A 13,898-nucleotide genomic window follows, 5' to 3' on the forward strand; every position below is an offset into this window, starting at 1 on the left:
CTGGAGGTGCCAACGCACTGACCACTGGACAGCAACATCACACGAATCCTGTTGCCTTTGGCATACGGAGGTGGAAGAGGAGAGGAATTCAAAGCTGCTGTAAGAAAAACAGCAAAGATTTTGTAAAAGGGGTTCTGACAGTACATGTTTATATTTTAACTCACCCAGCACCATGCTGAGAATTCAATCCCTCTACCCACTATGTGACATTTTTCTACAGCAAAGGTGAAAACACATATACCAGTAGACAAAGAGAGAGTGGTTTTTATCCCAAGATTAATAACATTTAATTAATTTATTGGCCTTGAGACAAGTAGTATTACTGCCCAGACGAATCCTATGGAGCCCCAACAGTCCACCTCCCTGAATGTACAGACATCTCAGTGCAAGCCAGACCAGGTCAGTTCCACTGCATCTGTCATCAACCATTAAAAGCAGTCTGTGATTTAAATGCCTTGGCACCATGCTAATCTAAATATTGCCCAACAACTCCGCTGCATTTCAAGTAGCCTTGGCTTTCACCTCTCTTCCTGAGGACCCTCAAGAATTCCTCGCTGGTGGGACTGTAATGCATACCTCGTGTGGGTGCAGCTCGCTAGGAAAGCAATGTCTGTACAATCATTGCACCAGCTGTCCCTGTTAAATTATCACTTTCTATTAATATTACACCTCCCTTATGGAAAGCCGGCCGCCAAGGAACTTCTAACAGGAAATTTAACACTGTTGGCAAGCAGAAGTGCCTTTCCCCATTTTAGTCCTAATCACAAACAACAGTCTTAACAATGAACAGAGGGCTGAACAGTTCCCTAAATTGAAATAATCTCTATAAAATTAAACCTTGCTGGCACAATATAGCAATAAGGAACCTAACCAATATTTCTGGAGATCCAGAAACACTTGCCAGCTAGATTTCCCTGTCTCGAGCTCGAATGTATGTCCCATGCAACAGGAAGAAAATGAACACTGATCCCTCCCCGCTTGTTAATGCAAAAAATGGTCAAAGCTGACCCTGGCAAAATCTGCACCATAGCAAAGTGTTCAAATATCGGAAGACACAAGTTAAAGATGAGGAAATTAAGAGTAAGGAGGGCAAGTCAGGCAGAACTTTGTGGAACTCTTGTGGAATATGTTATTAGGTAAGGACACTGAAGCAGACCATATGAATGGGATCAAAAGGCAGTTTAAGTGCATTCAGAGATAAGTGGCTGAAGGATATAGTGAGAAGAATAGGCAAGATCTGACATACAAAAATAATGGATGGGTTTGCCACAAACATTAACTTTGTGTGTTCGTGGAAGATCTGCCATTTTCCTTCCTTCTATCTAGTTCACACATCTGAACAAACGTATTTACACAAATGAGAGGCGTACACTCAGATGCTCCAGCACGGACGTTGGGAGGCACAGACAGACATTTGGTCTTCCCTTGCCACAGCTCCATGGAAGAACTTATTTGGTTGCCATATTACTATGATCATGTCATCGTAGCCTCTTCCTTCTGAACACACTTGTGAGACACTACACCTTTAATGTATCTATTATGCGTTAACAGTCTTCAATCCCCGTACATTTTGAAATAGAGAATATGGCAACATACTATACATACGGATCCAACCGAGTATTTTTCAATTTACCTGAACAAGGATTGAGCCAGACAGAGAACAAAAGTAAAGCTGTTCCGACCCCTAATGTCCATTTTATTCATTTTATTTTTCTTTGCAAAATGGATTCCCAATCCTCACAATCACACCTTGTGCTGCAAACGAGTGGCAATAGGCAACACGCTTGCTAGGGATTCACCTCATTGAGGTTTCAGCTTTCTCCCCCCAATTTTAATGGAGCTTCTGCCTGAACCTGTGAAGAGGTTTGCTCGTGGTGATGGTGATAGAATTTGACAAAAGGCTGGCTAGATGCACATTGCTGATTTTCATTTGGAAAAATTAAAATGCTTTAACGAAGTGATGATTTATAAATAAGGAAATGTTCTGCAGCTTTATTCATTCCTCTAATTTTGGAATCGCTACGATTAGAAATAAACCCAATAAGGACAAGGTTACTCATTAGCTTAAAGCAATATCCAAACAATTGCAAACTTATTGTTTACATTTTTATAAAGTAAGAAAAGTTACCAGTGGTCCATGACATTCTTGCAAAGATCTTCGAGTATGTATGACAAGTTCTCAGTCAGTTATAGTTAACTTCCTGGCCCCTGGAATGATCAACCCATTCCATCAGTTCATCTTACCTGTGCACATAGTGTAACTGGTGAACAGAATCGATGGCCAACACCATTTCTGCCAAGTAGAATTTTGCCATGTCCTCTGGCAACCGGTCCTCAAATTTACTGAGTAATGTTAAGAGGTCTCCTCCCACATAGTAGTCCATCACAAGATACTGTGGAACCGAGGGAGAAGCAGAAAAACAATATAGTGAGTGAGACAATTAGTTTCCATTATTAATGCATTATATTTCATTAATTGCACATCTCAGGCTGCACTTACACTACAGATCCAACACTAAAGGTATAGGATAAATCTGAAGTCTGGAACCCATATGACTTGGAGTAACAGGAACTGAGACTCCATAGTGGAGGATATCGCACTCTGCCTCACTCAGAGTCAGTTCAGGCCCCAACTTCAGATTTACAATACAACTTCTTAGCCTTGCATTAATACCACAGCAGCAGCTCAGTTGGTAGCACTCTGCCCTCTGAGTCAGAAGGTTGTGGGTTCAAGCCTCACTCTAGAGACTTGAGCACATAATCTAGGCTGACATTCCACTGCTGTACTGAGGGAATGCTCACTGTCTTTCAGACGAGCCTGCACAGGTGGATGTAAAAGATTCTATGACACTATTTGAAGAAGGGCAGGGAAGTTCTCCCTGTGCCCTGGCCAATATTTATCCCTGAACCAACACTAAAAAAAACAGATTATCTACTCATTTATCTCATTGTTTGTGGGACCTTGCTGTCTGCAAATTGGCTGATGCGTTTCCAATAAAACAATGATTTTGCTTCAGAAGTACTTCATTGACTAGATTGATTCCTGGGATGAGAGGGTTGTCCTATGAGGAGAGGTTAAGTAGAATAGACCCATACTCTGTGGAGTTTAGAAGAATGAGATCTCATTGAAACACATAAGATTCTGAGGGGGTTTGACAGGATAAATGCTAAGAGGCTGTTTCCCCTGGCTTTCGAGTGTAGAACTAGGGGGCATAGTCACAGGATAAGGGGTCGGCCATTTAAGACTAAGATGAGGAGGAATTTCTTCACACAGAGGGCTGTGAATCTTTGGAATTCTCTACCCCAGAGGGCTGTAGATGCTCAGTCATCGAGTATGTTCAAGGCTGAGGTAGATAGATTTTTGGACTCCAGGGGAAATCAAGGGATATGGGGATCGGGCGGGAAAGTGGAGTTGAGCTTGAAGATCAGCCATGATCTTATTGAATGGCGCAGCAGTCTCGAGGGGCCGTATGGCCTACTGCTGTTCCTATTTCTTATGTTCTTATTAAGCAGTTTGGACTTGAGGGCATGAAAGGTGCAATATCAGTGCAAGTTTCTTTCCACCTTGGGAATGGTACTATAGTGGTTATTACTAATCCAGAGAACGTGAGGTTACATCTCATCATGGCAGTTTGAATTCAGTCAAAAAAAATCTGGAAATAAAAAGCTGGCATCAGTAAAAGTGACCACGGAGCTATCAGATTATCGTAAAAACCCAACTTTAGGGAAGGAAACTTGCAGTCCTTATGTGGCCTTTATGTGTCTCCAGACCCACATCAACGTGGTTGACTCTGAACTGCTCTCTGAAGTGGCCTAGCAAGCTACTCAGCTAAGGAATGGCAATAAATACTGGCCTTGCCAGTGACTCCCACATCCCAAGAATTAATTTTTTTTCAAGTTCTTTCTTGTAAACCAAACTAAACTTCAGCCCTGCTGGCACTGGTGTGAAATGCTTGATGTTGTTTTGCAGAGACACCTTATTGTACCAGATTGTTCGACGAAGTTTAGAAATGCAAGATTTATAGGACACAAGATATTTTCAGCAATGGCAGCAATCTGGCCTGAGTCAGATGGTTCTTACATTTGCAGATTCTCTATTTTGACTTTTGCTCTCAATTATTTGATGTTATGAATTCGCTGCAGGATTTTATCACTGACAAGTGTACATTGAGCATATGGGTCTATATGAACATTGGAGTTTAATGATTTATTATTTAGTGTCAAAACGTCTAATACATATAACCAAAATTTGAAGCTTCAGCCACTGTTGCAGGAAGGTTGCAACCTCAGCTGGGGAAGATTGGATTTCTGAACAGCAAGGAGACTTGCATTTTATATCACATCTTATCCATCTGTAAGAAACATCTTAAAGCTTTTCACATGCAATGAGTTACTTTGAAGTGCAGTCATGGTTGTTATGTACGTAAAACCATCCTTTTCATTCCGCAACGCCACAGTAGAAGCTTAGCCAAATGGTACAAATTTATGGGTGGGAAAGTTGGGTCAGCAGCATCTTACATTTATATAGCGCCTTCAACATTAAAAGAAAGTCCCAAATGCTTCACAGAGGCGTAATCAAAATAAATGGACACTGAGCCAAAGAAGGAAATATTAGGAGGGGTGACCAACAGCTTGCCAAAGAAGTGGCTTTTATGCAAGCTCTTAAAGGAGGAAAAGGAGGTGTAGAGGTTTAGGGAGGGAACTCCATAGCATGGGGCATACAAGGCCCAAAATGGTGAGGCAAAAGATCAGAAGACCGGAGTCAGAGGAACGGAGAATTTGGGGTGGGGGTGGTTGTAAAAATGCAGAAGGGCGAGGCAATGAAGGGATTTAAACACAACAATGAAAGGTCAGAGATAATGGAGGAGTAGGACTCAGTGCAGGTTCACTAGAGTTTAGAAGAATAAGAGGTGATCTCGTCGAAACATATAAAATTCTAACAGGACTAGACAGACTAGATGCAGGGAGGATGTTCCCGATGGTTGGGGAGTCCCGAACCAGGGGTCACAGTCTCAGGATAGAGGGTATGCCATTTGGAACTGAGATGAGGAGAAATTTCTTCACTCAGAGGGTGGTGAACCTGTGGAATTTTCTACCACAGAAGGCAGTGGAGGCCAAGTCATTAGATGTATTCAAGAATGAGATAGAAATGTTTCTTAATGCTAAAGGGATCAAGGGATATGGGGAAAAAGCAGGAACAGGGTGCTGAGTTAGACGATCAGCCATGATCATTTTGAATGGCGGAGCACCGAATGGCCTACTCTTGCTCCTATTTTCTATGTTTCTATGTTACTAAGCCTCCACCACAAACTCCATACCCTTGTCAAGGACTCCAATTGCCTTCCTGGCTAATGTCTTGGGTTGAGCCAGACTGTTCACAACCTGAACTGAGTTTCCAATCCTATATACTTTCCATCACAAAGACTACCTGCTTCCACCTTCGTAACATCACCTGCCTCCACATCTACCTAAACTAATTTACCTTTGAAACCATCATGCGTGCCTCTGCCATTTCAATTTTGACTATTCCAATGCTTTCCTGGTTGGCCTCCCATTCTCCACCTATCTGTTAACATTAAAAACTCATCCAAATCTTGGATGAGTTTTTAATGTTAACAGGGCAAGACAGACTAGATGCAGGGAGGATGTTCCTGCATCTAGATGCAGAGAGGATGTTCCCGATGGCTGGGGAGTCCAGAACCAGGGGTCACAGTCTCAGGATACGGGATATGCCATTTAGAACTGAGATGAAGAGAAATTTCTTCACTCAAGTGAATATAAGCCTATTCGACCCAATCTCTCCTCATACGTCAGTCCTGTCACCAGGAATCAGTCTGGTAAACCTTCGTTGCACTCCCTCCATGACAAGCACACCCTTCCTCAGATAAGGAAACCAAAACTGCACACAATACTCCAGATGTGGTCTCACCAAGGCCCTGTACAACTGCAGGAAGACATCCCTGCTCCTGTACTCAAATCTTCTTGCAATGAACGCCAACATACCATTCGCCTTCCGAACTGCTTGCTGCACCTGAATGCTCGCTTTCAGTGACTGGTGTACAAGGACTCCCAGGTCTCGTTGCACCTCCCCTTTTCCCAATCTATCACCATTCAGATAATAATCTGACTTTCTGTTTTCACAACCAAAGTGGATAACCTCACATTTATCCACATTATACTGAATCTGCCATGTTCTTGCCCACTCACCCAACTTTTCTAAATCACATTGGAGCCTCTTTGCATCCTCCTCACAGCTCACATTCCACCCCAGCTTTGTGTCGTCTGCAAACCTGGAAACGTTACATTCCATTCCCTCATCCAAATCATTGATATATATTGTGAATAGCATTTGCGATAGGTAGATTGGTGAGGACGAGGTCAAGTAAGTTTTTCCCTCGTGTTGGTTCGCTCACCACCTGCCGCAGGCCCAGTCTGGCAGCTGTGTCCTTCAGGTCTCTGCCAGCTCGGTCAGTAGTGGTGCTACCGAGCCACTCTTGGTGAATGGACATTGAAGTCCCCCACCCAGAGTACATTCTGTGCCCTTGCTACCCTCAGTGCTTCCTCCAAGTGGTGTTCAACATGGAGGAGGACGGATTCATCAGCTGAGGGAGGGCGCGAGGTGGTAATCAGCAGGAGGTTTCCTTGCCCACATTTGACCTGGTGCCATGAGATTTCACGGGGTCCAGTGTCAATGTTGAGGACTCCCAGGGCCACTCCCGCCTGACTATATACCACTGTACCGCCACATCTGGTCGGTCTGTCCTGCCGGTGGGACAGGACACACCCAGGGACGGTGATGGAAGAGTCTGGGACGTTGGCTGAAAGGTATGATTCTGTGAGCATGGCTATGTTAGGCTGTTGCTTGACTAGTCTGTGGGACAGCTCTCCCAATTTTGGCACAAGTCCCCAGATGTTAGTGAGGAGGACTTTGCAGGGTCGACTGGGCTTGGTTTGCCTCTGTCGTGTCCGGTGCCTAGTGGTCCAATTCGTCCGGTTTTATTCATATTATGACTTTTTTCAGCGAGATTTTACAACTGAGTGGCTTGCTGGGCCATTTCAGAGGGCAATTAAGAATCAACCACATTGCTGTGGGTCTGGAGTCACATATAGGCCAGACCGGGTAAGGACAGCAGGTTTCCTTCCCTAAAGGACATTCGCGAACCAGATGGGTTTTATATGACAATCCGGTAGTTTCATGGCCATCATTACTGATACTAGTATTTTAATTCCAGATTTTATTTAATTAATTGAATTTAAATTCCCCTGCTGCCGTGGCAGGATTTGACCTCATGACTCCAGATTATTAGTCCAGGCCTCTGGATTACTAGTCCAGTAACATAACCACTATGCTACCGTGCCATCCTCAATGATGGCGGAGTCCAGCACGTGCGTGCAAAAGACAAGGCTGAAGAGTTTGCAACCATCTTCAGCCAGAACTGCCAAGTCGATGATCCATCTCGGCCTCCTCCCGATATCCCCACCATCACAGAAGCCAGTCTTCTGCCAATTCGATTCACTCCACGTGATATCAAGAAACGGCTGAGTGCACTGGATACAGCAAAGGCTATGGGCCCTGACAACATCCCGGCTGTAGTGCTGAAGACTTGTGCTCCAGACCTAGCTGCGCCTCTAGCCAAGCTGTTCCAGTACAGCTACAACACTGGCATCTACCCGACAATGTGGAAAATTGCCCAGGTATGTCCTGTCCACAAAAAGCAGGACAAATCCGGCCAATTACCACCCCATCAGTCTACTCTCAATCATCAGCAAAGTGATGGAAGGTGTCATCGACAGTGCTATCAAGCGGCACTTACTCACCAATAACCTGCTCACCAATGCTCAGTTTGGGTTCCGCCAGGACCACTCAGCTCCAGACTTCATTACAGCCTTGGTCCAAACATGGACAAAAGAGCTGAATTCCAGAGGTGAGGTGAGAGTGACTGCCCTTGACATCAAGGCAGCATTTAACAGAGTGTGGCACCAAGGAGCCCTAGTAAAATTGAAGTCAATGGGAATCAGGGGGAAAACTCTCCAGTGGCTGGAGTCATACCTAGCGCAAAGGAAGATGGTAGTGGTTGTTGGAGGCCAATCATCTCAGCCCCAGGACATTGCTGCAGGAGTTCCTCAGGGCAGTGTCCTGGGCCCAACCATCTTCAGCTGCTTCATCAATGACCTTCCCTCCATCATAAGGTCAGAAATAGGGATGTTCTCTGATGATTGCAGTGTTCAGTTCCCTTCATAACCCCTCAAATAATGAAGCAGTACGAGCCCACAAGCAGCAAGACCTGGACAACATCCAGGCTTGGGCTCATAAGTGGCAAGGAACATTCATGCCAGACAAGGACCATCTCCAACAAGAGAGAGTCTAACCACCTCCTATTAACATTCAACGGCATTATCATCGCCGAATCCCCCACCATCAACATCCTGGGGGTCACCATTGACCAGAAACTTAACTGGACCAGCCATATAAATACTGTGGCTACGAGAGCAGGTCAGAGGCTGGGTATTCTGCGGCGAGTGACTCACCTCCTCACTCCCCAAAGCCTTTCCACCATCTGCAAGGCACAAGTCAGGAGTGTGATGGAATACTCTCCACTTGTCTGGATGAGTGCAGCTCCAACAGCAGTCAAGAAGCTCAACACCATCCAGGACAAAGCAGCCCGCTTGATTGGCACCCCATCCACCACCCTAAACATTCACTCCCTTCACCACTGGCGCACTGTGGCTTCAGTGTGTACCATCCACAGGATGCACTGCAGCAACTCGCCAAGGCTTCTTCGACAGCACCTCCCAAACCCACAACCTCTACCACCTAGAAGGACAAGAGCAGCAGGCACATGGGAACAACACCACCTGCACGTTCCCCTCCAAGTCACACACCATCCCGACTTGGAAATATATCGCCGTTCCTTCATCGTCGCTGTGTCAAAATCCTGAAACTCCCTTCCTAACAGCACTGTGGGAGAACCTTCACCACACGGACTGCAGCAGTTCAAGAAGGCGGCTCACCACCACCTTCTCAAGGGCAATTAGGGATGGGCAATAAATGCTGGCCTCGCCAGCGACGCCCACATCCCATTAAAGAATTTTTTAAAAAGCTGGGGCCCAAGCACTGATCCCTGCAGTACCCCACTCGTCACTGCCTGCCACCCGGAAAAAGACCCGTTTATTCCTACTTTCTGTTTCCTGTCTGTCAACCAATTCTCAATCCATGCCAGTATATTCCCCCCAATCCCATGTGCTTTAATTTTGCACACTAACCTCTTGTGTGGGACCTTATCAAAAGCCTTCTGAAAATTCAAGTACACCACATCCATTGGTTCGCCCCTATCTATTCTACTAGTTACATCCTCAAAAAACTCCAGTAGATTTGTTAAGCATGATTTCCCTTTCATAAACCCATGCTGACTTTGTCCAATCCCGTTAATGCCTTCCAATTGTTCTGTTATCACATCCTTTATAATAGACTCTAGCATTTTCCCCACTACTGATGTTAGGCTAACTGGTCTGTAATTCCGTTTTTTCTCTCCCTCCTTTTTTAAATAGTGGGGTTACATTTAAGAGGATGGCTTCAGTCTTGCCAATGTTTAGCTGGAGTAAACTGTGTTTCACTCAAGACTGGATGTTGGACAAGAGTCTGACAACACAAAGACAGTGGAAAGCTTGAGAGAGGCGTTAAAGAGGTATACTGTACATGTGGAAGCTGACCTAATGGCTACGTGCTAAGGGGCAGCGTGTAGATGAAGAGAAGGAGGGGACCAAGGATGGATCCTTGGGGGACTCGAGAGGTAACAGGAGCGGGAAGAGAAGCCATTGCTGGAGATGCTCTGGCTACGCTCAGATAAGCAGGAATGGAAGCAAATGAGGGCAATCCCATTGAGCTGGATAATGGAGGAGAGAATTTGAAGAAGGGTGATGCGGTCAAATGTGTCAAAGGTGGCAGAGCGGTTGAGGAGGCGTAATGCACCGGAGTCACAGAGAATATTGTTCATGACTTTGGTTAGGGTGCTGTTTCGGTGCTGTGATATTTGGAAACTTGCTTGCCGGACAGACAGATGGGCAGGGAGCAGCTGTGGAATGGATGCAAAGACCCTTAACCCACCCCCTGGTTTCTTCCCTTCAAGATGGTAGCAGTGTGGAATGTATTGGACCATCCAATGGCTATCCATTGCTTAAATGACTGGTTTGCCTTTGGATCTTGCACTGCAGGAAATGAACAACTATCAAGACTGGCTAAATTTCTACTTGTGAGAAACAGCTTCAAGCTCTGTGAACTTCCACGTGGTAAAAACGATATCAGACATCTGACTTGCGTAATGCCAGCTAAACCTATGGGACAATGATCTTCTGACTCAAATGAAATGGGAAGTGATCCTGGGTTAAGAAACCCAGGGGAACCTGAGGATCACCACATCAGATCGTCAAATCACAGATGACTGACCCACAATAGGAACCTACAAGTCACTAACTCTGCGAATTGAAACCATCGCTAACAATGGTGCATTTTGCATACAAGAAACTTGGATATGTTTGAGGAATCTTAAATGCTGGTTGTGAAGAACTCAAGTTTCTTTCATGTGCATCCTCCGCATGTGTTTTTTCCAGGACCTGTCAAGCCAGGCTACACTCCTGCACTATGCAGAGCAATTTTTTAAAAAGAATCCTAAAAACCAAGTCCATTTTCCATCATCCTGATTAAGTAGCTTAAAATAAAAATTACTTAAAATATATTTTTTTGCTTCTAACCCCGATTCAAGTGTTGTTGAAATTTGGCTGAAAGCTTTGATTTGCCACTTTGGGTTTCTAACTCAGTCACTCACATATTGTGGTTCTCCAATAAACATATAAAACTTAATGTAGACCAGACGTACATGTACAAAATACATTTCCTGGCCTGTCACCGTTCCAAAGTCAGTGAGCTCATTGCTTCTGCCTGCATACCATCTGCCAACACTCACAGAAGTTAAGACTTTTAGGTACAAGTAGCTAAAGGCAAAAAGACCAATTGTGCTCAGGCATATGCATAATAATAATTTCAACATTCACCACCAAATGCTAATTTGCCCGAGTTTACACTCTACCCACTTTCACAAATGCAACAGTGCTGCTTTGGCAGGTTTTACTCAGGTGGCACACTATTGCACAAGTGGGACAATGCAGCCGAGAACCAAAATTCTCACCTAAACTTTTACAAGAAAATGCTGGATGTCTGATAGAACGAAATAAACATAAAAAAGCTTACAGCACAGAAGGAGGCCATTCAATCCATCGTGCCTGAGCAATGTAAATCTAATCCCACTGTCCTGCTCTCTCACCATAGTCCTGTAACTTTCCCTGTTTCAAATATTTATCTTATTTTCCCTTAAAAGATGATCCCTGCCTCAACCACTCGTTGTGGTAAAGCATTCGATGCTTCAACAACACTGTATAAATAAATTTCTCCTAACCTCCCTCTCAATGATTATTTTAAATCAACAATCCATCGTCACTGACGCGACAAATGAAAAAATAGTCTTTCCTTATTCACTATCAAAACTCTTCATAATTTTAAAATCTCCTTTTGCCTTCTCTGCTCCAGTGGAAATAGTCCCAGTTTCTCAGTTCTCCCCTCATAACTATAGTTTGCCAACCCTGGTATCATCCTGGTTAATCTACACTGTACCCTCTCTATAGCTTTAATGACTTTTCCATGATGGGGTACCCAAAATTGTACACAGTACTCTAATTGTGACCTTGTATCATGTTATAAGGAACAAATTGAATGAGTTGCAGGTGCAAATTCAACTTAGAGGGTATAGCATGGTAGCAATTACTGAGATATGGCTGCAAGGCGGTCAGGACTGGGAACTGAAAATACCAGGCTATAAGGTCTACTGGAAGGATAGGGAAACTGGTAGAGGGGGAGGAGTAGCCTTCGTGATTAAGGATGAAATTACTTCAATGACACAAGAGGTAAGCAAGCAGTGGAGACTTTATGGGTAGAATTAAGAAATAGAAATGGATTTAAGACTGTAGTGACTGTGAAGTGGCAGAATATATAAATGCAGAGATTAGACAAGCATGTAGCAAAGGCAGAGTGGTTTTAATGAGGGCTTTTAACATTCATAGATTGGGATAAGCAGACAAGCTCATGTCAGAAAGGTAACGGATTTCTTGAGTGTGTTCAGGACAGTTTTCTGCAACAATATGTCCTAGAACGAACAAGGGAGCAGGCCATATTAGATTTAATCATGAGTAATGAGCCAGATTTAGTCAACAGTCTAACGGTGCGTGAACATTTATCTAATAGCGACCATAATATGATCGAGTTCAACGTTGTGTTTGAAAGGGAGAAACCCGTAACAGCTACTAAGAGTCCAAATTTAGGTAAGGCCGACTTCAACAGGATGAGACAGAGACTGTCCACAGTAAACTGTAAACAATTTTACAACACTCAGTTATAGTCCAACAAATTTATTTTAAATTTCACAAGCTTTCGGAGGCTTCCTCCTTCCTCAAGTGAATGTTGTGGAAATGAAATCTTCGAATCCGACGCATTTATAAATCACAGAACAATGCCTGGTGATTACTGCCCATTGCCAAGGCAATCACAGTGAGCAGACAGAGAGGTGTCACCTACAAGGCCACCAAATACACAAACCCCCCCAAAAAAAAGAGATAGGCAGAGACATAGAGACATCCGGAAGGAAGACAGCAAATGACCCGTTATATTAAAAACAGATAACATTTGTTCGCTGGTGGGGTTACGTGTAGCGTGACATGAACCCAAGATCCCGGTTGAGGCCGTCCTCATGGGTGCGGAACTTGGCTATCAATTTCTGCTCGACGATTTTGTGTTGTCGTGTGTCTCGAAGGCCGCCTTGGAGTACGCTTACCCGAAGATCGGTGGCTGAATGTCCTTGACTGCTGAAGTGTTCCCCGACTGGGAGGGAACCCTCCTGTCTGGCGATTGTTGCGCGGTGTCCGTTCATCCGTTGTTGCAGCGTCTGCATGGTCTTGCCAATGTACCATGCTCTGGGGCATCCTTTCCTGCAACGTATGAGGTAGACAACGTTGGCCGAGTCACAGGAGGATGAACCGTGCACCTGGTGGGTGGTGTCCTCTCGTGTGATGGTGGTATCTGTGTCGATGATCTGGCATGTCTTGCAGAGGTTACTGTGGCAGGGTTGTGTGGTGTCGTGGACGCTGTTCTCCTGAAGGCTGGGTAATTTGCTGTGAACGATGGTCTGTTTGAGGTTGGGTGGCTGTTTAAAGGCGAGTAGTGGGGATGGCCATAGCGAGGTGTTCATCGTCACTGATGACATGTTGAAGGCTGCGGAGAACATGGCGTAGTTTCTCCGCTCCGGGGAAGTACTGGACGACGAAGGATACTCTGTTGGTTGCGTCCCGTGTTAGTCTTCTGAGGAGGTCCACGCGATTTTTCGCTGTGGCCCGTCGGAACTGTCGATCGATGAGTCGAGCGTCATATCTCGTTCTTACTAGGGCGTCTTTCAGCGTCTGTAGGTGTCCATCGCGTTCCTCCTCATCTGAGCAGACCCTGTGTATTCGCAGGGCCTGTCCATAGGGGATGGCCTCTTTGACGTGGCTGTTTAAAGGCGAGTAGTGGAGGTGTGGGGATGGCCATAGCAAGGTGTTCGTCGTCATTGATGACATGTTGAAGGCTGCGGAGAACATGGCGTAGTTTCTCTTCCACGTCAAAGAGGCCATCTCCTATGGACAGGCCCTGCGAATACACATGGTCTGCTCAGACGAGGAGGAACGCGATGGACACCTACAGACGCTGAAAGACGCCCTAGTAAGAACGGGATATGACGCTCGACTCATCGATCGACAGTTCCGACGGGCCACAGCGAAAAATCGCGTAGACCTCCTCAGAAGACTAACACGGGACGCAA

The 13,898-nt window shown here is 45.0% G+C and overlaps 1 protein-coding gene across 4 annotated transcripts in view; it reads right to left on the bottom strand.

Moving 5' to 3' along the window:
- The window catches only part of LOC137322105 (serine/threonine-protein kinase MRCK alpha-like), a 499,456-nt gene that overhangs the window by 212,357 nt on the left and 273,201 nt on the right, over nucleotides 1–13,898 (bottom strand). For all 4 annotated transcript variants that reach the window (XM_067985191.1, XM_067985192.1, XM_067985190.1 and 1 more), the window contains exon 5: nucleotides 2,245–2,393. In XM_067985191.1, the coding sequence (XP_067841292.1) occupies nucleotides 2,245–2,393 (149 nt within the window). The remainder of the gene's footprint in view (nucleotides 1–2,244; nucleotides 2,394–13,898) is intronic.

The sequence above is a fragment of the Heptranchias perlo genome, chromosome 5, assembly GCF_035084215.1.
Source record: "Heptranchias perlo isolate sHepPer1 chromosome 5, sHepPer1.hap1, whole genome shotgun sequence".
Taxonomy (NCBI): domain Eukaryota; kingdom Metazoa; phylum Chordata; class Chondrichthyes; order Hexanchiformes; family Hexanchidae; genus Heptranchias; species Heptranchias perlo.